At 45.5% G+C, this 24,997-nt stretch overlaps 2 protein-coding genes across 2 annotated transcripts in view; both read right to left on the bottom strand.

The window, feature by feature from the left end:
- Window positions 1-24,673, bottom strand: part of LOC138657405 (zinc finger protein 585A-like) — a 129,193-nt gene extending 104,520 nt beyond the window's left edge. Inside the window, exon 1 of the mRNA XM_069745170.1 lies at window positions 24,600-24,673. The gene's annotated coding sequence lies outside the window, so the exon portion shown is untranslated. The remainder of the gene's footprint in view (window positions 1-24,599) is intronic.
- Window positions 1,716-24,701, bottom strand: LOC138657423 (zinc finger protein 271-like). Its single transcript, XM_069745205.1, has 9 exons — window positions 24,600-24,701; window positions 16,766-16,911; window positions 16,284-16,463; window positions 15,881-16,004; window positions 12,174-12,271; window positions 12,018-12,096; window positions 11,815-11,912; window positions 11,564-11,681; window positions 1,716-3,729 (listed from the first exon to the last, which is right to left on the bottom strand). The coding sequence occupies exons 2-9, from the start codon at window positions 16,841-16,843 to the stop codon at window positions 2,243-2,245; spliced, it is 2,262 nt and encodes a 753-aa protein (XP_069601306.1). The 5' UTR covers window positions 16,844-16,911; window positions 24,600-24,701; the 3' UTR covers window positions 1,716-2,242.
- Between the last annotated feature and the right edge of the window lie 296 nt (window positions 24,702-24,997).

The following is a 24,997-nucleotide window of genomic DNA, read 5'->3' as shown; positions in this document are numbered from 1 at the left end:
CTGCGTCATTGGCCCGGCTTATCCTGGAAGAGCATAACTAAGCAGCTACCTGGTTTTCACCGGAGGCTCTAATGGAGAGGTCAAGCTTCTGCAGCAGGTAACTGCCAGGTACCAATCCAGGACAGTGTCCGGAAAAGAAGCAGATGACCCAAGGGTCAGAGCAGTTGGTTCAAATAGAGTGTCCCAGACATGATAGGAAATCCACTGCCACAGTGCTACGGGAGCTATGATCTCTGCCGTTCTTCTAAAATCTACCCCTTTCCCTTCAGTGGGGGCAGCAGAGGTGCTGCCAGGGACTAGGGGCAAGACTTTACCCTCACTACAGATTTACCCGGTGGGTCAGAGACCTCTAAGGAGGAGGGGTCAGATGAGGGTGGTGGTTCCCTCGGAGCATTGTGGGGGTGTGAGTGTAGTGACACAGGGGGACGCCTCTGTTGTCATTTCCTCAAAGAATTCTCTGTCCTGTTTCAAACGTTTGGATGGAAATAAATGTTCAGGTCCGGACCTGTGTGTGAATGAGTTCGTATGGGTGTCCACCAAAAACATCAGGAGGAAGTGTGCAACTGGGACCTGGAGTTCCAGGGGGATTGGGCCATATCGGGTGTCAGCTATTCTCAGCCTGAGGACTTTTCAGTTGGAGTTACCCCCAGTTATGCATATACACAACTTATTCCCCAGGTCGGCCCTCTGGAGGTTTGTGGCGCCTTCGTTGGTGGCATTTTCATCATGTCGCGTTTGCCATTAACCTAAGAGTCAGGTGCCTGACGAGGTGAACTCTGGTGGATCGAGGCGTCCTCACCGTAGGTAGGTCTGGTGAGGTCTGATGTTGAGTGTCCAGAGGCCACTCATTGAAAGGGGGGTACTGTCACGATCCATGTTTGAATCTGTGGCAGATCTGGTCTCCCTCTGATTTAAACCTTTTTTCCTTTCTGGTCATTGGGGGTTAATGCAGTTTTCTCCCCCCGGTGGCCGCTGGTGTTATTGCATTGCTGCTGGGTCAGCTGATGTTTGTGACCACTCCCACCATCCTTTATAAGGTCACCTGGTACATCAGCTGACTGTTGGTTATACAGTTCCTTTCAGGAGACCAACCTCGCAGTAGCAGCTCCCTGGTATCAGCCAAGTCTGGTGTTTGGAGCTCAGTTGCTGTACTATCTGTGTTGTGGAGTCTGCAGCGGCGTGCACAAGCTAAGTTCTGAGTTTTGTTACTTTTTAGTTTGTGCATTCACCTTTTGGTATCGTGTTCCCCTCACTCTCATATTGTTTTTTCCTGTTTATTTGCTTTGTGGTGCTGTTTACACTGTTCACCTCCTGGGGTGGGGGTTGGGGGTTTAGTTCAGGGTTTAACAGGAGACAGGGACAGGTCGGTGACTTGGGCCTCCCTACCTTCAAGGGTACCCCCACGTTAAGGAAAGACAGGGCTTCTCCTAGCCTGAGGGGCAGTTCCGGGGCCCAGATTCCTCATCTCCTGTTTTCCTATTTCTGCCCTGTGACACTCTCATTCCACATCTCTGAGAGCCAGAAGGAGGCTCTCATACACTTGCATTAAAGAGTGACCTCCGGTTCGCTCCATGGAACAATACTGCAAGTCACAACCTGGCAGAGACTGACAGCAGCAACGTCGATAGACGGTAATGATGACATCGGGTAAATGTGAGAGCAGGGACCTTAGATTAGAAGCGCCACTCCAGCAGTCAGTTTTGTTAGGTTTCAAACATTTTTGCGCTATTTGAATGAAGATAAAATTTAATACAAAGTTCTCATATTTTTTGCAATATAGCCCCCTGATTCTGAGGCAGTGGGATGATGTTACAAATACAGTAATGAAAAACAAGGTTCAAAGGTGACAAACCAGATTAATTACATTGAAATTAAATATCTTTCTTCTGTTCTTCCATATGTCCGCAATGCTTTTCGCTCTGGATCTCGATCATGGATGACCAATGATAAATATAACTAGCATGTTTTGCAGATCCAGGCTACTTATACTGTACATGTAAAATAAACACTTATTGGCTGACAAAGGAGTTAATAACCTATGCCATTTTGCTTTATGTAACATTTCTCACATTTCCAAACAAAAATATGGTTTCTATGTGAATTCTCTGATGTGTTTCACATTTAGATTTACTTATAAAATATTTAAAAAAATAAGATATCAAAACAGTTCCTCTCCTGTGTGATTCTTCTAATCGTCCCAAAGTTAGGTTTTAGTAAGTACTGATTTCCCAGAGTCTGAAGATTAATATGGCTTTTCTACTGTGTGAATTCTCTGATGTTTAACAAGATGTGATTTCTGTGTAAAACATTTTTTACATTCTGAACATGAATACGTCTTCTCTCCTGTGTGAATTCTCTGATGTTTAACAAGATTTGATTTATGAGTAAAACATTTTCCACATTCTAAACATGAATAGGGCTTCTGGTCTGTGTGAATTCTCTTATGTTTAACAAAATCTGATTGGTGTGTAAAACATTTTTCACATTCTGAACATGAATATGGCTTCTCTCCTGTGTGAGTTCTCTGATGTTTAACAAGATTTGATTTCTGAGTAAAACATTTCTCACACTCTGAACATGAATATGGCTTCTCTCCTGTGTGAATTCTCTGATGTGTAACAAGATCTGATTTTTGAGTAAAACATTTCCCACATTCTAAACATGAATACGGCTTCTCACCTGGGTGAATTCTCTGGTGTGCAATAAATTTTGATTGAGCCATAAAACATCTTCCACATTGTGAACATGAAAATGGCTTCTCTCCTGTGTGAATTCGATGATGATCCCTAAGATTGGCTTTAGTAATGAAACTTTTCCTACATTCTGAACATGAAAATGGCGTCTCCCCTGCATGAATTTTCTGATGTTTTGCAAAATCTGATAAATGAGTAAAACTTTTCCTACATTCTTTACATAAATAAGGTTTTCCTCCTATGTGAATTCTCTGATGTTTAACAAGATCTGCTTTACGTATGAAGCACTTTTCACATTCTGAACATGAATGAGGTTTCTCTCCTGTATGAATTCTTTCATGTTTAAGCAGGTCTGATTTAAATATAAAGCATTTCCCACATTCTGAACATGAATACGGTTTCTCTCCTGTATGAATTCTCTGATGTTTAACTTGACCTGATTTCTGCGTGAAACATTTCCCACATTCTGAACAGGTGTATGGCTTCTCTCCTGTGTGACCTCGCACATGTCTAACCAGACAGAATTTACGAGTAAAACGCTTCCCACACAGAGAACATGAGAATGGCTTTTCTACTGTGTGAATTATTTCATGTCGAACAAGGCTTGATTTGCTTATATAGCACTTCCCGCAAACTAAACACGAAAATGGTTTCTCCCCCGTATGACTTTTTTCATGTCTTACAAGAGTCGATTTATCTGTAAAGGTCTTCTCACATTCTGAACATGAAAATGGTTTTGCTCCAGTGTGAATTTTTCTGTGTGCATAAAGACTTGATCTTCTTGTAAAGTGTTTTCCAAACGTATGTCGAAACGGTTGAATCATTTTCTGACTTGTACTTGTGGTAACATTGCAAGATTTATCAGAATGGTCTTCATAATTAGGAGGCATAAAAGTTTGATCTGTACTGTTAAATCCTGAATTTAAGTTAAGAGTAATGAGATTTTCTACTGAAGAGTGTGGCATGATGCTTTCATCTTCTACTTTATAATTGAGTAAGAAAATAACATTTCCCTCTGGATTCCCAATGTGATTTTCTGTTAAGATTAAAATGGAGTTTGTTAGTTATTTTTCAAATCAAAGCAGATATTACATTAAAATTATTCCTAGCAAAACACACAGTTTATAATGCAGTCTGAGCTGGGATTGTTAGCCAAAACTAAAAATGGATCCTGCTGGAAGGAAAAGTTTAAGCCATTGGCCTGGGTTCATCAAGCAATTTTCAGCAGAATACTGGAGTAAAATTGTTGAAACATCGCAAAAAAAATATAACTTGTGATGTTTTAAAAGCAGTCCTGGCCTGCTTTGCCAAGTTTTCGAAACGTTGGTGGACCTAGCCGGTACTGGAGTAAACCTGCTAAAAGTCACAAAATGCAAGAGCAGTTTCATAGAAAGCTTTTTCTTGATTCAGTTTTCTGATCGAAAATCTGAAGCAGATTGAAAAAAGAAAGTAAAATATAAAAGAAGGGCTTTCCGCTCAGGTTGAATCTATTACAGACTTTGTATTAAAAACTGCAGTGTTATTTTTCCTTTAAAAATGTTGTATGTGAAAGAAACCATGATAAAACAGACCGACCAGGAGACAAGTTTCAGAAAGAACTATTTAGTGGATACATTAACCAGTATTCATGACCAAAAATCAACATTTATTCCAGCACAGTCATGTCATCATCTTCAGGAACATCATCATAACTCTCTAACCCCTGAATCCAGTCGTGAATTTCTTGTGACTCTGTTGCCTTTAGAATCATTGGCCCCAATTTCTCATGTACAGCAATAGCACTTTCCTTAAATGAGCGCCTCTTGTCCATGTATCCTGCTTGTAGCGCATTGGCAACGCAACTGTCAGTGATTTTCTCCCATGAATTCTTCACCCAAGTCACAACTTCTTGCAGTCTTGGCTTCACAAAGTTTCCATGCTTTCTCTGCATTCTATTTTTAATGTAGTCATTCATTTCCGTGCGTAAATGGTCCTTGAATGGCTTATTTATTGCAATATCAAGAGTCTGGAGATAGGCAGTCATTCCTGCGGGAATCATTATTTGATCTATTTTTCTTTCATGAAGGAAGTTCTTCATGTCTTTAGCACGGTGTGTACTGGCTGAATCCCAGACTAGCAGGCCTCTTTGACCACCTCGCAAAACAAGCGGCAGCATTAAATCGACCCATTTCCGTATAACTGCTTGTGTGCACCAGGCTTTTACGGTTTCAAGAATATAAATACCTGAAATACATTTTATCTTCTCCTTCTTGCCCTTAGTAATGATTAGAGGTGGCACTTTAGTTCCATCCAGACGAATTGCCAAAATACAGGTAACACGTGCACTTTCATGACCAGTGGAACACGTAGACAGAGGAGGCACCCGCTGATCAATCGTCGTTTGTGATCCTTGGCCCATAAATACTGCAGTTTCATCCATAACAATCATGTTGGAAAGTTGGTATTTAGAAAAGTCAATGCCATCAACAAAGGACTTGAATGCAAGAGCACGTTTAATAACTTCAGCATCTTCCAGCTTACATAGAGCTGTGGATTGTCTTAGAGACAGTTCACATCGCTGAAGGAAGCCGTCCAACCAGCGATGGGACGCTTTGAAATCTTCTGGTGATATTTCTAATTGTGGCGCCATAGTTAAAGCAAATTCTTGAATATCAGCCCTGTGCACAACTAAAGCCTTGGCTCTCCTGTCAGCAATCCATTCACAGATCATGTCTTCCAGCTCAGGAAAAAATGGATGCCGCCCAGCTCCACACTTGCGCCTCTTAGCATTTCCCTTGAACACCTGTTGACTGAGGTTATCGTACTCTGCCCGCCATCTTCGGACCATTCGGATATTCAACATCTTCTCTTTGCAAAAAGCAGTAATATTTTTGCCTTGGGAATCCTCCACGATTCTTTTCTTGTACTCGACGGAATAGCTCTTTCTTTTTGAACTCATGTTGTCTAGGGGTCAAAAAGTACAGTATGTTTCTTTTTTCTCTGCTTACTGGTACATATGGTACTGTATTACAGTAAATGTCTAGGGACTCAGAAAGTGGGCACCCCCAAAAGAATCACTCAACGGACCCCCTTAGAACCAAAACAATTAGAGTTAACAAGTGCCCATGGTGCATGGACTCACACCCAGACTTGCGTCACTTCTGTCAAAAGTGCGCCGTTCCAGCTGTGTTCCAATGCAGCCAAGTGTAGCAATTGCTCCCCCAGGGTGGCCGGCAGTAGCCACATTGCTTGGGCTCGGGACTGAAGTGATGCCAGCAGGACTACGGGATCTGTGTGCGAGATCCCGGCATTAGCCAACCCTTAACTTTGTGGGGTCTTTTGAGTGTGATTCTTTTCGGGATGTCTGCTTCCTTTTGGGGTGTCAGCTTAATGAAAGGTCTACTTTATCTGTCCTGCTGTAACCAGAGACAGTTTTAGGCAAAGTGGGTCCCTGGGCAAAAGTTAAAGGGGGCCCCATTTGATGACATATTGCATAATAGCACACAAACATTTAGGGTGCATTTACAGTAGCCAATTTCAGACCTTTACATGAGGACGATCCACTATATTAAAGAGAACCTGTCATCAGGATCAGGCTTTATAAACCAGAGGTATGGGTATGAAGGCGCTGTGCCTCTGATTTATTAGGTACCTTCACTGCTGAGATCTGCAGCCTGGTTATTCTTTAATCCCCATTAGAAGATTTGGTGCAATAAGCAGCTCCGGCATCGGGGCGGGCCTGTGGTTAGGGTCTTTATCTCTGTCTCGGCCCCTCAGCTGCCTCTGCTCTAAGTAACTTCATACTGATAAAAATCCTGTGATGGCGCTGACCTAGCTGTGGGCGCCGCTTGCGCAGATCGATCTGATTGCGGGCTTCATAAAAATGGCGCCAGTGTTGGAGCATGTGCAGATTGAAATCTCAGTTCTTCAATCTGCGCATGCGCCGCCACCATTTTCCTTAAGCATGCAGGGAGGTTAATGCGTAAATGCACCGACACCGGCGACCAATTAGAACAGCAGCACAGAGCTTTCATGCCCAGACCTTTAGTTTATAATGCCTGATCCGGATGATAGGTTCTCTGTAAAGTCGTCTGGCGCTTGTGTACCGGCCTCTTTACACCGGCTGATGTAGAACTGCTATCATTAATAAATCATTCTCTCTACATATCAGGTCATCGGCAGCACATCTCCTGTTTACACCGGGCAACGTGCGAACAAGAAAAATGTCCCTAATTCATTCAGTCTTAACGTACGCGGCCACTGGAGTAAGAGGCACATAATTCATTAAAAGGCGCACACCGCCTAATAAATCAGGAATCTTACAAGTGACGCGAGTACATACACATGTATATACACACACTGCACATACACATGTATACACACAGTGCACACACACACTGCACATACACATGTATACACACACTGCACATACACATGTATACACACAGTGCACACACACACTGCACATACACATGCATACACACACTGCACATACACATGTATACACACACTGCACATACACATGTATACACACACACACTGCACATACACACGTATACACACACTGCACATACACATGTATACACACACTGCACATACACATGTATACACACACACACTGCACATACACATGTATACACACACACACTGCACATACACATGTATACACACACTGCACATACACATGTATACACACACACACACTGCACATACACATGTATACACACACACTGCACATACACATGTATACACACACTGCACATACACATGTATACACACACACACTGCACATACACATGTATACACACACTGCACATACACATGTATACACACACACACTGCACATACACATGTATACACACACACACTGCACATACACATGTATACACACTGCACATACACACGTATACACACACACACTGCACATACACACGTATACACACACACACTGCACATACACATGTATACACACACTGCACATACACATGTATACACACACACTGCACATACACATGTATACACACACACACACACTGCACATAAACATGTATACACACACACTGCACATACACATGTATACACACACACACACTGCACATACACATGTATACACACACACACTGCACATACACATGTATACACACACACACACTGCACATACACATGTATACACACACACACACTGCACATACACATGTATACACACACACACACTGCACATACACATGTATACACACACACACACTGCACATACACATGTATACACACACACACTGCACATACACATGTATACACACACACACACTGCACATACACATGTATACACACACACACACTGCACATACACATGTATACACACACACTGCACATACACATGTATACACACACACACACACACTGCACATAAACATGTATACACACACACACACTGCACATACACATGTATACACACACACACACACTGCACATACACATGTATACACACACTGCACATACACATGTATACACACACTGCACATACACATGTATACACACACACACTGCACATACACATGTATACACACACACACTGCACTTACACATGTATACACACACACACACACTGCACATACACATGTATACACACACACACTGCACATACACATGTATACACACACACACTGCACATACACATGTATACACACACACACACACACTGCACATACACATGTATACACACACTGCACATACACATGTATACACACACACTGCACATACACATGTATACACACACACACACACTGCACATACACATGTATACACACACACACTACACATACACATGTATACACACACACACTACACATACACATGTATACACACACTGCACATACACATGTATACACACACTGCTCATACACATGTATACACACACTGCACATGTACACACTGCACATACACATGTACACACACACTGCACATACACATGTATACACACACTGCACATACACATGTATACACACACTGCACATACACATGTATACACACACTGCACATACACATGTATACACACACACACTGCACATACACATGTATACACACACACACTGCACATACACATGTATACACACACACACTGCACATACACATGTATACACACACACACTGCACATACACATGTATACACACACACACACTGCACATACACATGTATACACACACACTGCACATACACATGTATACACACACACTGCACATACACATGTATACACACACACACACTGCACATACACATGTATACACACACACACTGCACATACACATGTATACACACACACACTACACATACACATGTATACACACACTGCACATACACATGTATACACACACTGCTCATACACATGTATACACACACTGCACATGTACACACTGCACATACACATGTATACACACACACTGCACATACACATGTATACACACACTGCACATACACATGTATACACACTGCACATACACATGTATACACACACTGCACATACACATGTATACACACACACTGCACATACACATGTATACACACACACTGCACATACATACCAGCCTGTCGGCTCTTCAGTTCCTTTACCCTCCAGCAGTTAGGGTGCCGTCACACAGTGGCACTTTGGTCGCTACGACGACACGATCCGTGACGCTCCAGCATCGTAACAATATCGCTCCAGCGTCGTAGACTGCGGTCACACTTTGCAATGTACGACGCTGGAGCGATAATTTCATGACGTATGTGCGATGTAGAAGCTGTTGGTTACTATGCGCACATCGTATACAATATCGTGCACACCTTTGTTACACCATGCGATCATGCCGCCACAGCGGGACACTAGACGACGAAAGAAAGTTTCAAACGATCTGCTACGACGTACGATTCTCAGCGGGGTCCCTGATCGCAGGAGCGTGTCAGACACAGCGAGATCGTAACTATATCGCTGGAACGTCACGAATCGTGCCGTCGTAGCGATCAAAATGCCACTGTGTGACGGTACCCTTAAAGAAGCTTTTGGTGACATCATGATCACATGACCATGATGTAACCAAAGGTCATTAAGCAGTGTTAACCTCGGAATAGAAACAATAGGGCCTTCTAAGAAGGTGTGATCACTGCACAATTGCCCAGGTCCTCTCTTCCCCCAATGTCGGCAATGACTGTAACTGGAGCTTATTTTTGGACTTTGGCTTATCTTTCAAACATACTCTAAAAATCCTGTAGGATCACGCTAGGGCTTATTTTCAGGGAAATGTGGTTACTGCCATACATGATATTATTATGAGTCCAAAGGCACGAAAGCTGTGGTCAAATAATCACCACTGGATGTGTGACTGTGACTGACGGCAACTGTCCTGCATTAAAGGGAATGAGTCTAGGATGAGGCCTAACAGCCGCGGGAAGGATTCTTGTGTCTTATTATGTTTTCTATATAAAGAGATTTGGGCAACTAGAGGGGCATTTCCTGAAGGAAATACATGGTGCCTGCACAGCGCTGCCAGATTTACAGCAGTGTATCAGGTGTCGACTGTAAGAAAGTAAAGTTAGAATCTGAATGTTGTGTATAGCGATGGCACAACCTGGGATCGGCTGTATATGCAGCCAATGGGAGAGATGTAGTGATGTCCCCATCATATAATATTGGGTGCAGGCTAAAGGACTTCAAGGGGACGCTGGGACCCACAATGATGAAATGAACGGGGTCCGGACACTTGTGAAGAACAGTCAGACTGTCCTAGGCAGAGTCTGTATGTAAGAAATTGTAGTCTGTGTGTCCACTGTGTCACTGATTTTTGCAGTCATGCAGAGACCCCGTTCAGGCGGTGTTTCAAAGCCCTCAGTGGGGGACAGGTGTGCTATGTATTTTTGGAGTCGATTTGTAGTTTTTTTTTAAAAAAAAAATCGCATTTTAAGCAAAAAGTTTCCCATAGGAATTAATGGCGACCTTTCCATGACTCCCAACTGACATGGATTGAAGCCACAGCGCAGGTGCTTCTTGGTAGCCACTTTGGCACGCTAACCCCATTTCTGACGCTGTGGCCATAGTATCAGATGTGAGCGGTGCACGCTCACTGGCATGCCACGTTTACAGCTGGAGACCGCCACCATGTGCTTGAGGCCCAGCACAATATGCTGCACCCTTCTAAGACTACTTTCACACATCAGGTTTTCGCCGTCAGGCTAAATTAAAAAAAAAAAGGATCAGGTGAATGTTGCCGCCGGATCAGGTTTTTTTTCCCATAGACTTGTATTAGTGCCGGATTACACCGGATGACATTGCGTTTCGTCCGGTTTTTGCCGGATCCGGCAAATCTGCCGCTTCCGGTTTCTTCAAAAAACGTCCACTGCAATGTTTTTTGTCTCCGGCGAAAAAGCCTGAAGCGATTCGGCGCTTCCGGCTGTTTGCTAGAATGGAAGCCTATGGGAGCCGGAAGGTGCCGGATCCGGAAAAAGGTGGATCCGGCGGCCTGATCCGGTTTTTTAAACTGAGCATGCTCCAAATTTTTTTTATCCAATAATCTAGATAGGCTAGCCGGATCCGTCACATCAGTTTTTCACAATCTGCGCCGGATCCAGTTTTTCCAACATTCGCCGAATTTAGCCTGACACTGAAAACCTGATGTGTAAAAGTCGCCTAAGCCTAACCTCTGCCGCCAGCAATGATGACAGCGACAGCTTCTGGCACAACAAGCTTTGGCCGACGGCGGTTTGTTACAGACGGACCGCGGCTGTGGATTTTGGGGCTGCTCACCAGAGAAGATTACAATTCAGGAGAATCCATAGGCTGCACGTGATAGGAGCCCTGTCTAAGAATCGACAGAATCACATCTTAAAGAGATCTCTGAATTCACTTTCTAAATCCATGACATACCTGGGGGAGGATCCACTGGAATCTCCTCCCTAACGTCACTTGTAAAAGCTTCATGGCCCCTTTTCCTTTGTTTTTCTTCTGTTTCCATCTCCACCTTACAATTAGCCAGATCTTCATTCTTTATACATCAAATATAAGATTCAGTACAATACAGAAGACAGGTGGAAAAATGTAACAGCAACATAAGAAGACAACAGGACCGGAAATGTCCCCCCATATACAGATCCGGTACAGGGCTCAGCACCGTCTACCTGATGATCCTCCGGGATGTTGGGATTCTCCTCCGGACAGTCCTGGGGATACAGAGGACAGGGACATCTCTCTGGTGGATTTCTCCTCCTGGATCCATCTGTGGAGACACACAGTGATGGAATAGATTGTGTGATGTTATGATGAGATGATGGGAGCAGTAGTCGGTGACCACAGCACAGACATGACAGTCTCCCCTCCTCACCCTGCTGACCGGCCCATATTGCGATCGCCTCTTGTGCTCCATGTATAACCTCAACCTTAATATCAATCAGATCTTCACCCTAAAAGTAAAATGTAAGATGAGCTCAGGTCCCATCACTTCATGGTCAGATGTTGTGGGGGCTTCAGTGTCATCTACCTGATGGTCCCCCGGGATGTTGTGATTCTCCTCCGGACAGTCCTGGGGATACAGAGGACGGGGACATCTCTCTGGTGGATTTATCCTCCTGGATCCATCTGTGGAGACACAACCACAGGGTGACCTAATCCCTGCTATGTATCGGTCTGTGCCTAATACTGCACATTTCCAGCACATTCCTTTGCTTTTGCTTTAGTTTTCTCCCCATTTTTGAGCAGTCCACTTATTCTATAAAGCCTTCCACAGACAGGAGGTTACACAGTCCTGTTTTGGTCCTGCTGACACAAAAAGTGGGTCAATACTAGAGATAGGACCATGCCAATTGGCGCACCTTGTTGCGGTGGGATACATTTTACACATTTTGATCCAATTAGAGTTAATCCCGTTAATACATGTGCTATTACTGATTTACTTATTACTGCGCTGGATTTCCTCATTTAGTTTTTTTCCTATTGTAATTACGTACATTTCACTCGACACCATTAATGACGTCATCCAGAACCTGGTTTACTTTTTCCCAAAATCTCCTTTTATTTGACTCCCAATACAGCCGCAATGTTATTTTAACAATTTTAAAACTTTAAAGATTTTTACCCTTAAACCAGATAATGAAAACACAGACGAGTTAGAGGGGATCATCACATGTGTCTACATCAATTGCCTTTTCCCCTCATCTTTTATTAGGAAGTCAGAAGGCTTAAAGTTCAGCTGCAATGTCCCTTAGGGACCTTCTTGTTTTCTAGGGATCACTTTATAATTGAACTTATTTTAAAGGGGCATAAAAAGGTCAGAATACCCCAAAACAATAAATAAAAACGGCACCTTTCAAGGTATTAAAAAAAAAAAAACGCATCCAGAGTTTGTTAACCCTTTTGGCGCCTCAGAGAAATTAGCGCAAAAGGGTAAAAGGAGAAAAATGCCCCCTAATTTCTTGCCGCATAGTGATGGTAGTAAGGTTGGCCATACACATGAGATGGCTGTCGGCAGAACAATACTTTGGCCATCATCTCAGCCGCCTCTCCCATTCACAGAAGCTCTCCTAGGTTCACTATCAGAATTAGCTAATAATAATAAGCTGCCGGCTTATCTCCGAGAAAACAATGTGATGGAATATCATAAGTCTGACATGCGCGATCACTATCCGTCCTGACCATCAGTTGGCCAGCACTCCCATACACATTAAACTGTCGGCCAAACCTGTAGATATCGGAGGGATGAGCCCATATTAGAACAATGTACATGGGAGGCTAAAGACACAGCAGCAACTCGGATAACTAAAGACTTTAACCCCACAAAAAGTGCCAGCCTGCGGCCACAATAATGGGCATACATATACAGTAGCGGCAGAGAGGTTGATCCAAACATCTTTGATATGGAGACAGCCTTGAGATATGAGAGGACTCGTCCTCTAGCGTCACCCATTAGAAACAGCAATCCTAAAAGTCAATATCGAACCTTTAACAAACCACAAAGACTTGGCAACAGAAGCCAAACCAGACGCTGCATTTGAAGACACGCACATCAGGGTGTGCGCCCCTCATCAGTGAAAAGCGGGAAGTCCGGTTTGGCAAAGTGAGAACCACAGATCTTCTGTGGATATCGAATTGCGCAAAACCTTACGACACTTAATGATCATGTAATACCATCGGGAGGCGTCTGTCTCCACATTTATTCTGCAGACGGACAACAGCTCCCAACATCCAGCCAATGTCATTGAAAGCAAGGAGTCCTGGGAGTGATGATCAGGCCCCGGAGTCCTGATCTCACATAATCCTGTCTGTCTCGGATCACATGAAGAGACAGAAGGATCCAAATAAGCCTCATACACAGAAAATGTGGGGAAAGTTCTCCAAGATGTTTGGTACAACCTCCTGCCGAGATCCTCCATAACCTGCGTAATCTGGCGGTAATCAGATGGTGATGATGGAGAAGATAGGTGGTCACCAGATGCTAATGACAGACGCAAAAAGCGGTCATCAGATACTAATGACGGAGACAACGGGCAGTCACAAGATAATAATGACGGATGCAACGAGCGGTCACCAGATACTAATGATGGACGCGACAAGTGGTCGCCAGATACTAATGACAGAAGCGACGGGCGGTCACTAGATACTAATGATGGACGCTACGCACGGTCACCAGATACTAATGACGGAGACAACGGGCGGTCACTAGATACTGATGATGGAGACAACGAGCGGTCGCCAGATACTAATGACAGAGACAACGGGCGGTCACCAGATACTATGATGGAGACAACGGGCGGTCACCAGATACTAATGACGGAGACAACGGGCGGTCACCAGATACTAATGACAGAGACAACGGGCGGTCACCAGATACTAATGACGGAGACAACGGGCGGTCACCAGATACTAATGACAGAGACAACGGGCGGTCACCAGATACTAATGACGGAGACAACGGGCAATCACCAGATACTAATGACGGAGACAACGGGCAATCACCAGATACTAATAACGGAGACAACGGGTAATCACCAGATACTAATGACAGAGACAACGGGCAATCACCAGATACTAATGACAGAGACAACGGGTAATCACCAGATACTAATGACGGAGACAACGGGAAGTCACCAGATACTAATGACAGAGACAACGGGCGGTCACCAGATACTAATGACAGAGACAACGGGTAATCACCAGATACTAATGACAGAGACAACGGGTAATCACCAGATACTAATGACAGAGACAACGGGTAATCACCAGATACTAATGACAGAGACAACGGGTAATCACCAGATACTAATGACAGAGACAACGGGCGGTCACCAGATACTAATGACAGAGACAACGGGCGGTCACCAGATACTAATGACGGAGACAATGGGCGGTCACCAGATACTAATGACAGAGACAACGGGCGGTCACCAGATACTAATGACAGAGACAACGGGCGGTCACCAGATACTAATGACGGAGACAACGGGTAATCACCAGATACTAATGACAGAGACAACGGGTAATCACCAGATACTAATGACAGAGACAACGGGTAATCACCAGATACTAATGACAGAGACAACGGGTAATCACCAGATACTAATGACAGAGACAACGGGCGGTCACCAGATACTAATGACAGAGACAACGGGTAATCACCAGATACTAATGACAGAGACAACGGGTAATCACCAGATACTAATGACAGAGACAACGGGAAGTCACCAGATACTAATGACGAAGACAACGGGCGGTCACCAGATACTAATGACGAAGACAATGGGCGGTCACCAGATACTAATGACAGAGACAACGGGCGGTCACCAGATACTAATGACGAAGACAATGGGCGGTCACCAGATACTAATGACAGAGACAACGGGCGGTCACCAGATACTAATGACAGAGACAACGGGCGGTCACCAGATACTAATGACGGAGACAACGGGAAGTCACCAGATACTAATGACGGATGCGACAAGCAAGCGGTCGCCAAATACTAAAGCTGGAAGCAACAAGTAAGTCATCAGATACTAATGAAGGAGACAACGGGCGGTCACCAGACAAATACTAATGGGATTTACATTACTCTTCTCTTAAGTTACTTTATATTTTGTTAAATGCAAAAAGATAAATTATTAACCCATCAATTACAGGAAGCTTCTTGCTCTGAAACATTTTTTCCACACTTGACCAGATCTTTAGCACATATCCGTAAACATTATCCCCGCTCACCTTGTGATGCAAGAGGCCGATGCTCCTCCATGATGTCATCCTTGTACTGATCCTTATGACCTTCTAGATACTCCCACTCCTCCATGGAGAGATAGACAGCGACGTCCTGACACCTTATAGGAACCTGACAACAGCCACACCGTCATCACCCAGAATCCTCCAGTGCTGTATAATGTCCCAGCAGTCACCTCTCCGCCCATCACCCAGAATCCTCCAGTGCTGTATAATGTCCCAGCAGTCACCTCTCCGCTCATCACCCAGAATCCTCCAGTCCTGTATAATGTCCCAGCAGTCACCTCTCCGCTCATCACCCAGAATCCTCCAGTCCTGTATAATGTCCCAGCAGTCACCTCTCCGCTCATCACCCAGAACCTCCAGTCCTGTATAATCTCCCAGCAGTCACCTCTCCGCTCAGCAGCTCAATCATCTTGTTGCTGAGCTCCAGGATCTTCTTGTTCCTCTCATGTAGCAGGGAGTGCAGGGGAGGCTCTGAGATGGGGCCCGGGCTCCGCCCTCCTGACTCCTGGAGATGGATGATGGGAGTCACTCCGTCCCCCGGTGTCTTCCTCACTATTGTGTAATCCTGTGTATGGAGAGAGACACTTAGGGAGAAGATTCCATCCCGACTCCAGATCTGACAATCAGTAGAAATCCCGGGATCAATAACCGTCTCCAGTAATCTGGGGCCATAACCGGGAATATTATTCCCCTCTGGACAGACATCCCGGCCCCTCTACAGCTCTTATAGGGAATCCCCATGACAACTCCTCCGGGCAGAGAGCTCCACACAATCACTGCTCTTACAGTAAAGAATCCTTCTCTCTATTCTGGATGTCGGACTTGTCACAGAACACAATAAAGCTGATAGAAATGTAGAGGAGTTACCTCTCCGCTCAGCAGGGAGAGGATCTCCAGGGCGAAGTGGAATAATCTTCTGGTGGTCTCATCCCTGTCCTCGTCCATCCTCAGGATCTCATTCAGAAGAAAGGATTAAAACGGGATCAAATGGAAGGATTTCGTCCTGCCACCACCTTCATGATATAGAAGAAAGAAATCACAGGAGACTACATGTGAGATACAGAACTCCACTCAGTGAGCATCGAAAGAAACAGTTACTCCGAGCCGCCAAAACATAGATTACATGAGGATTCCCAAAAAGCAGATTTATATCACGGCCATAGGCTAAATTATAAATGTCTAGTGATAGAGGCAGGTACCACCTCTGAGTAGCAATGCTTGATGTTCCTACTAACATGAATGCGACGCTGTAACTAAGGCTCCAACAACGACCGATGGGTCCTGTAACTAAGGCTCCGATCACATCTACAAGACGTCACCGACCACGACCGATGGATCCTGTAACTAAGGCTCCGATCACATCTACAAGACGTCACCGACCACGACCGATGGATCCTGTAACTAAGGCTCCGATCACATCTACAAGACGTCACCGACCACGACCGATGGATCCTGTAACTAAGGCTCCGATCACATCTACAAGACGTCACCGACCACGACCGATGGATCCTGTAACTAAGGCTCCGATCACATCTACAAGACGTCACCGACCACGACCGATGGATCCTGTAACTAAGGCTCCGATCACATCTACAAGACGTCACCGACCACGACCGATGGATACTGTAACTAAGGCTCCGATCACATCTACAAGACATCACCGACCACAACCGATGGATCCTGTAACTAAGGCTCCGATCACATCTACAAGACGTCACCGACCACAACCGATGGATCCTGTAACTAAGGCTCCGATCACATCTACAAGACGTCACCGACCACGACCGATGGATCCTGTAACTAAGGCTCCGATCACATCTACAAGACGTCACCGACCACGACCGATGGATCCTGTAACTAAGGCTCCGATCACATCTACAAGACGTCACCGACCACAACCGATGGATCCTGTAACTAAGGCTCCGATCACATCTACAAGACGTCACCGACCACGACCGATGGATCCTGTAACTAAGGCTCCGATCACATCTACAAGACGTCACCGACCACGACCGATGGATCCTGTAACTAAAGCACCGATCACATCTACAAGACGTCACCGACCACAACCGATGGATCCTGTAACTAAGGCTCCGATCACATCTACAAGACATCACCGACCACGACCGATGGATCCTGTAACTAAGGCTCCGATCACATCTACAAGACGTCACCGACCACGACCGATGGATCCTGTAACTAAGGCTCCAATCACATCTACAAGACGTCACCGACCACGACCGATAGATCCTGTAACTAAGGCTCCGATCACATCTACAAGACATCACCGACCACGACCGATGGATCCTGTAACTAAGGCTCCGATCACATCTACAAGACGTCACCAACCACGACCGATGGATCCTGTAACTAAGGCTCCAATCACATCTACAAGACGTCACTGACCACGACCGATGGATCCTGTAACTAAGGCTCCAATCACATCTACAAGACGTCACTGACCAAGACCGATGGATCCTGTAACTAAGGCTCCGATCACATCTACAAGACGTCACCGATCACGACCGATGGATCCTGTAACTAAGGCTCCGATCACATCTACAAGACGTCACCGAGCACGACCGATAGATCCTGTAACTAAGGCTCCGATCACATCTACAAGACGTCACCGATCACGACCGATGGATCCTGTAACTAAGGCTCCGATCACATCTACAAGACATCACCGACCACGACCGATGGATCCTGTAACTAAGGGACCGATCACATATACAAGACGTCACCGACCACGACCGATGGATCCTGTAACTAAGGCTAACTAAGGGACCGATCACTCGTGCCTGCCGTTTTCTTTTTTTTTTTTTTCACACCCCGTGAGCACATATAGCAGCCTTGCCGAACTCCTGCCTGCCGTTTTGCTTTTTTTATTCACCCCCTTACGCCACCCCCTCGCAGCCGCCGAATTTTGGTAAGTGACACAGTTCACTTATCAGAGCTCGTGCCTGCTGTTTTAGGCTATGTTCACACATTGCGGTTTTTACCGCAGAACCGCGGCGATTTTGCAGCTGCGGGTCCACAGCAGTTTCCATAGCGTTTACAGTAACCTGTAAACCCTATGGAAACCGCAAACCGCTGTGCACATGCTGCAGGAAAAACCGCACGGGAACGCAGCGGTTTACAACCCGCAGCATGTCACTTGTTTGTGCAGAATCGCAGCAATTCTGCACCCATAGAAATGCATTGATCCGCTTACTTCCCGCATGAGGCTGTGCACACCATGCGGGAAGTAAGCGGATAATGTGCGGGTGGTACCCGGGGTGGAGGAGAGGAGACTCTCCTCCAGGTCCTGGGAACCATATTTGTGTTAAAAAAAAAAAAAAAGAATGAAAATAAAAAATAATGTTATACTCACCTCTCAAGTCTCAGCGCTGCACGCGGCCGTCCGGTCTCAGGTTTGCTATGCGACCAGGACCTGCGGTGACGTCGCGGTCACATGACCGTGACGTCACGAAGGTCCTTCTCGAACAGCATCTTTGGAACCGGACCACCGCCTGCAGCGCCGAGGAGATCGGGACGTCAGAGGGTGAGTATATCATTATTTTATTATTTTTAACATTACTATTGATGCTGCATATTGCTGCATATGCAGCATCAATAGTAGGGGTAAAATCCTGCAGCGGAACCCGCAGGACAAACCACGATAAATCTGCAGGGATAACCGCAGCGGGTTTGCCCTGCAGATTTATCAAATCCGCTGCGGGAGAACCTGCAGGGACAGGACGCTATGTGTGAACATAGCCTTAGACGTTTCTTTTCACAGGCATTTTTTCTCCCTATTTACATAGTAACATAGTAACATAGTTAGTAAGGCCGAAAAAAGACATTTGTCCATCCAGTTCAGCCTATATTCCATCATAATAAACCCCCAGATCTACGTCCTTCTACAGAACCTAATAATTGTATGATACAATATTGTTCTGCTCCAGGAAGACATCCAGGCCTCTCTTGAACCCCTATTTGCTTTATTTCTTTTAGAATTTTATTTTTAAGACAAGTTTGCACCAATCACTATCCCCCACACGCATACAGTTATAAATAATGTACACACAAAGCACCATATTCACACAAAAAAATCTCCCGCCCGTCATGTTCATCCCAACAGCGCTATTCAGTGGAGGAGGCATATGCTTTCCTTGCTTCCGACACTGATAGCAAGGGAGAGGATCCCACATTTCTTTACTTTTCTAATTCTTCATCCTCTTCCTCGAGTCCAGTGGAACTGCCACGAAGACATCCCAGGACAGAAGATGAGGCAGCGCCCACTCCTGAAGATGAACCAGTGCACCCCTCTTCGGACCCCATATGGACCTCCCCCATCCCAAAAATTACGAGCCACTGATTCCTGATTTTGTGGCAGAATCAAGAATGAAGTTTGACACCACCGGCCTCATAGAAATATACTTTATTAACCGCATGGTGTAGCAAACTAATTTGTACGCTCGGCAATTCTTTGCGCAAATCCCCGGTTCATCATTTTTTAACTGGTTTCCTGTAGACGCAGTTTAAATGATGCAGTTTTGGGGCCTGATCCTTCATATGGGGATCCTGAAGAAGCCAGAACTTTGGCAATATTGGAGTGCTGATATTTTATACAACATTCCAATGTTCCGAATGGTCATGACCCGGGCGCGTTTTGAGGCCATCCACAAATTCCTGCATTATAACGATAATGCACAGCGTCACGCATGAGATGACCCCAACTTTGACCGTCTGTTCGAAGTTCGGCCGGTCACCAAACACTTCAACAAAAAGTTTGCTGAAGTGTACGTGCCCCAAAGGGACATCTGCGTGGATGAGTCCTTGGTTCATTTTAAGGGAAGGCTCAGATTCCGTCAGTACCTGCCCAGCAAGAGGGCCAGGTATGGAATCAAACTCTATAAGCTGTGTGAGAGTAGCTCAGGGTACACCTACAGCTTTAGAGTATACGAAGGGAATGAGTGTCCCCCTGTCCTGGGAGTGAGTGGGAAAATTGTGTGGGATTAGGTGCACCCACTGCTGGATAAAGGTTATCACCTCTACACTGATAACTTTTATTCCAGCATCCCATTCTTCAAATCCCTCTCTGCGCGAGGTACCGCAGCCTGCGGTGGTGTCCGCAAAAATCAGAGAGGCCTCCCGAAGGGGTGACAGCAGAGCCCCATGTAGCGACCACCTGCTGGTGGTCAAGTACAAGAGGGATGTCCTTCTCTTGACCACCATACATGGTGATGGCAGCGCCCTCAGCACTGTACGAGGTACCAGGGCTGTGGAGTCGGTAGGCTAAATCTCTGACTCCAACTCCGACTCCACGACTCCCTCATACATGGCTCATGTTTAAGTGACAAATTTACTGTGGTAAAACGGTAACATCAGGCTTTTAAATATTATTATGATACAATAATCAAGCCATTTAGATAGAACATACAATATATTTATTGGAATACAACTTTAGAACAAAAAACTTTTTCATATTTACAATTTATTATACATTATGCAGTAAGTGTAAACAAAAATGTACCGATTAACATTTGTGCAATACAGTCATGGCCAAAAGTATTGACACCCCTGCAATTCTGTCAGATAATACTCAGTTTCTTCCTGAAAATGATTGCAAACACATTCTTTGGTATTATTATCTTCATTTAATTTGTCATAAATGAAAAAACACAAAAAGAATTGTCCTAAAGCCAAATTGGATAGAATTCCACACCAAACATAAAAAAGGGGGTGGACAAAAGTATTGGCACTGTTTGAAAAATCATGTGATGCTTCTCTAATTTGTGTAATTAACAGCACCTGTAACTTACCTGTGGCACCTAACAGGTGTTGGCAATAACTAAATCACACTTGCAGCCAGTTGACATGGATTAAAGTTGACTCAACCTCTGTCCTGTGTCCTTGTGTGCACCACATTGAGCATGGAGAAAAGAAAGACGACCAAAGAACTGTCTGAGGACTTGAGAAACCAAATTGTGAGGAAGCATGAACAATCTCAAGGCTACAAGTCCATCTCCAAAGACCTGAATGTTCCTGTATCTACCGTGCGCAGTGTCACCAAGAAGTGTAAAGCCCATGGCACTGTGGCTAACCTCCCTAGATGTGGACGGAAAAGAAAAATTGACAAGAGATTTCAACGCAAGATTGTGCAGATGTTGGATAAAGAACCTCGACTAACATCCAAACAAGTTCAAGCCGCCCTGCAGTCCGAGGGTACAACAGTGTCAACCCATACTATCCGTCGGCGTCTGAATGAAAAGGGACTGTATGGTAGGAAACCCAGGAAGACCCCACTTCTTACCCCGAGACATAAAAAAGCCAGGCTGGAGTTTGCCAAAACTTACCTGAAAAAGCCTAAAACGTTTAGGAAGAATGTTCTCTGGTCAGATGAGACAAAAGTAGAGCTTTTTGGGCAAAGGCATCAACATAGAGTTTACAGGAGAAAAAAGAGGCATTCAAAGAAAAGAACACGGTCCCTACAGTCAAACATGGCGGAGGTTCCCTGATGTTTTGGGGTTGCTTTGCTGCCTCTGGCACTGGACTGCTTGACCGTGTGCATGGCATTATGAAGTCTGAAGACTACCAACAAATTTAGCAGCATAATGTATGGCCCAGTGTGAGAAAGCTGGGTCTCCCTCAGAGGTCATGGGTCTTCCAGCAGGACAATGACCCAAACACACACTTCAAAAAGCACTAGAAAATGGTTTGAGAGAAAGCACTGGAGACTTCTAAGGTGACCAGCAATGAGTCCAGACCTGAATCCCATAGAACACCTGTGGAGAGATCTAAAAATGGCAGTTTGGAGAAGGCGCCTTCAAATATCAGGGACCTGGAGCAGTTTGCCAAAGAAGAATGGTCTAAAATTCCAGCAGAGCATTGTAAAAAACTCATTGATGGATACCGGAAGCGGTTGGTCGCAGTTATTTTGGCTAAAGGTTGTGCAACCAAGTATTAGGCTGAGGGTGCCAATACTTTTGTCTGGCCCATTTTTGGAGTTTTGTGTGAAATGATCAATGTTTTGCTTTTTGCTTCATTCTCTTTTGTGTTTTTTCATTTAAGACAAATTAAATAAAGATAATAATACCAAAGAATTTGTGATTGCAATCATTTTCAGGAAGAAACTGAGTATTATCTGACAGAATTGCAGGAGTGTCAATACTTTTGGCCATCACTGTATATAAATGTAAGGACTTAAGCAACCCTGCAGCAAATTATGCTAAAATTAATAGAAGAAAGTATATATCAAGCTGTGCAGTTCTTGTTTAGAGGGGAATCAATCAAAGGTGCCTGTAGAGCAGGGGTGTCAAACTGCATTCCTCGAGGGCCGCAAACAGGTCATGTTATCAGGATTTCCTTGCATTGCACAGGTGATAATTTAATCACCTGCAGAGAATGATTCCAGCACCTTGTGCAAAGCTAAGGAAATCTTGAAAACACGCATGGTCTGAGGCCCTTGAGGAAAGCAGTTTGACAGCCCTGCTGTAGAGGCACAGTGGCCCAGGCACCTTTGATTGATTCACCTCTAAACAAGAACTGCACAGCTTGATATATACGGGGGATGGCCAAATCCGGCAGTACTGCCTTCTGTGGAATGGAGCCTGCATGTCCTGGTCAGTGGAGGACGCAGTATCCACCGCCGGATTCGGCCATCCCCTGAGACACTGGCTGTGTCCACCTATATACATGACCTTAATGAAAACCCACAATCTTTCGGGTCCACTAGCTTCCGTTCACGATCAAATATTTCGACTGATGAAGGTCCGGCTATAGGACCGAAACGTTTCTTCTGTTACTTACCGTGGACACCATTAAATCACTTTATCTGATTAAGTTAAGTCTGAGTGCCGAGTTTTTTGCCCTTCTTCTCCCCTGTGACACCTCCCTTGTGACTCCTCTCCTCCCCCGTGAGTCCACTCCTCCCCCGTGACCCTTCTCCCCGTGACTCCTCCCCTCCCCCGTAACTCCTCTTTCCCCTTGTGACTCCTCTCCTCCCCCGTGACTCCGCTTCTCCCCCCCATGACTCCTCTCCTTCCCCGTGACTCATCTCCTCCCCCATGACCCCTCTAACCCCAGGTCTACTCTCTCCTCCCCCATGACTCATCTCCCTGTGACTCATCTCCTCCCCTGTGACCGCTCTCCTCCCTGCGACTCCTCCACTCCCCGTGACCCCTCTCCTCCCCCGTGACTACGCTCCTCCTCCTGTGACTCCTCTCCTCCCCATGTGACCCCTCTCCTCCCCCGTGACTACGCTCCTCCTCCTGTGACTCCTCTCCTCCCCCGTGACTACGCTCCTCCTCCTGTGACTCCTCTCCTCCCCATGTGACCCTCTCCTCCCCATTTGACCCTCTCCTCCCCATGTGACTGCTCTACTCTTCCTGTGACCCTTTACTCCCCCGTGACTCCTCTCCTCCTCCTGTGACCCTTTACTCCATGACTCTTCTCCTCCTCCTGTGACTCCTCCCCAGTGATTCCTCTCCTCCTCCTGTGACTCCTCCCCCGTGACCCCTCTTTTCCCCATGACCCCTCTCCTCCCCGTGACTCCTCTCCTCCCCCTATGACTGGTTCAGTAAATCGGCTGCTGATAGTGTTATAAATTGTTTTAATCAAAAACAACAATTACTTGTATCACAATAGACTCAAACCACAAATACAAGAGCCCGAACCCAGGGCACCGAATAGACACCAAACCCTCCTGTAATCTCACCGGAATGGCGGGAAATCTGCTGCTGGCTGACACCAGAGAACACGAGCTGCACACAACCAGGACGGAGCTGCTGCACTGAGAGCGGAAGGACCTGTGGTGACGTCACCGTCATGTGATCAGGGGGCGGGGCTCAGGGCATAAGAGGCGAATGACCTGTAGTGACGTCACAGTCATGTGATCAATGCAGGGGGATGATCATTTCATTTCCTGACCTCCGCCCCCTGATCACATGATGGTGATGTCATCACAGGTCTTTCTGCGGTGCAGCAGGTGTTCTCACCTTTTGTGGTGGTGCTTTGTTCTCTGTTAGGGCACACGGGTTGCGTGTGTTCTCATCTTAGTTGTCTGCTGCCAAATTGGATGTGAGGTATTACGGCCGGAGAAATCAGGACACAAAT

The sequence above is a fragment of the Ranitomeya imitator genome, chromosome 1 (genome assembly GCF_032444005.1).
Source record: "Ranitomeya imitator isolate aRanImi1 chromosome 1, aRanImi1.pri, whole genome shotgun sequence".
NCBI lineage: Eukaryota > Metazoa > Chordata > Amphibia > Anura > Dendrobatidae > Ranitomeya > Ranitomeya imitator.
This window is presented reverse-complemented; position numbering and strand designations above follow the sequence as displayed.

What these genes read in the sequence shown, in the direction of transcription:
- LOC138657423 (XM_069745205.1), bottom strand. Translation starts at nt 16,843, where the DNA reads ATGGACGAGGACAGGGATGAGACCACCAGAAGATTATTCCACTTCGCC. An exon ending in TCGGCCTCTTGCATCACAAG is followed by an intron (nt 12,272 to 15,880) that starts GTGAGCGGGGAT and finishes GTGTCTCCACAG; the next exon opens with ATGGATCCAGGAGGATAAAT. An exon ending in ACATCCCGGGGGACCATCAG is followed by an intron (nt 12,097 to 12,173) that starts GTAGATGACACT and finishes TTTTACTTTTAG; the next exon opens with GGTGAAGATCTGATTGATAT.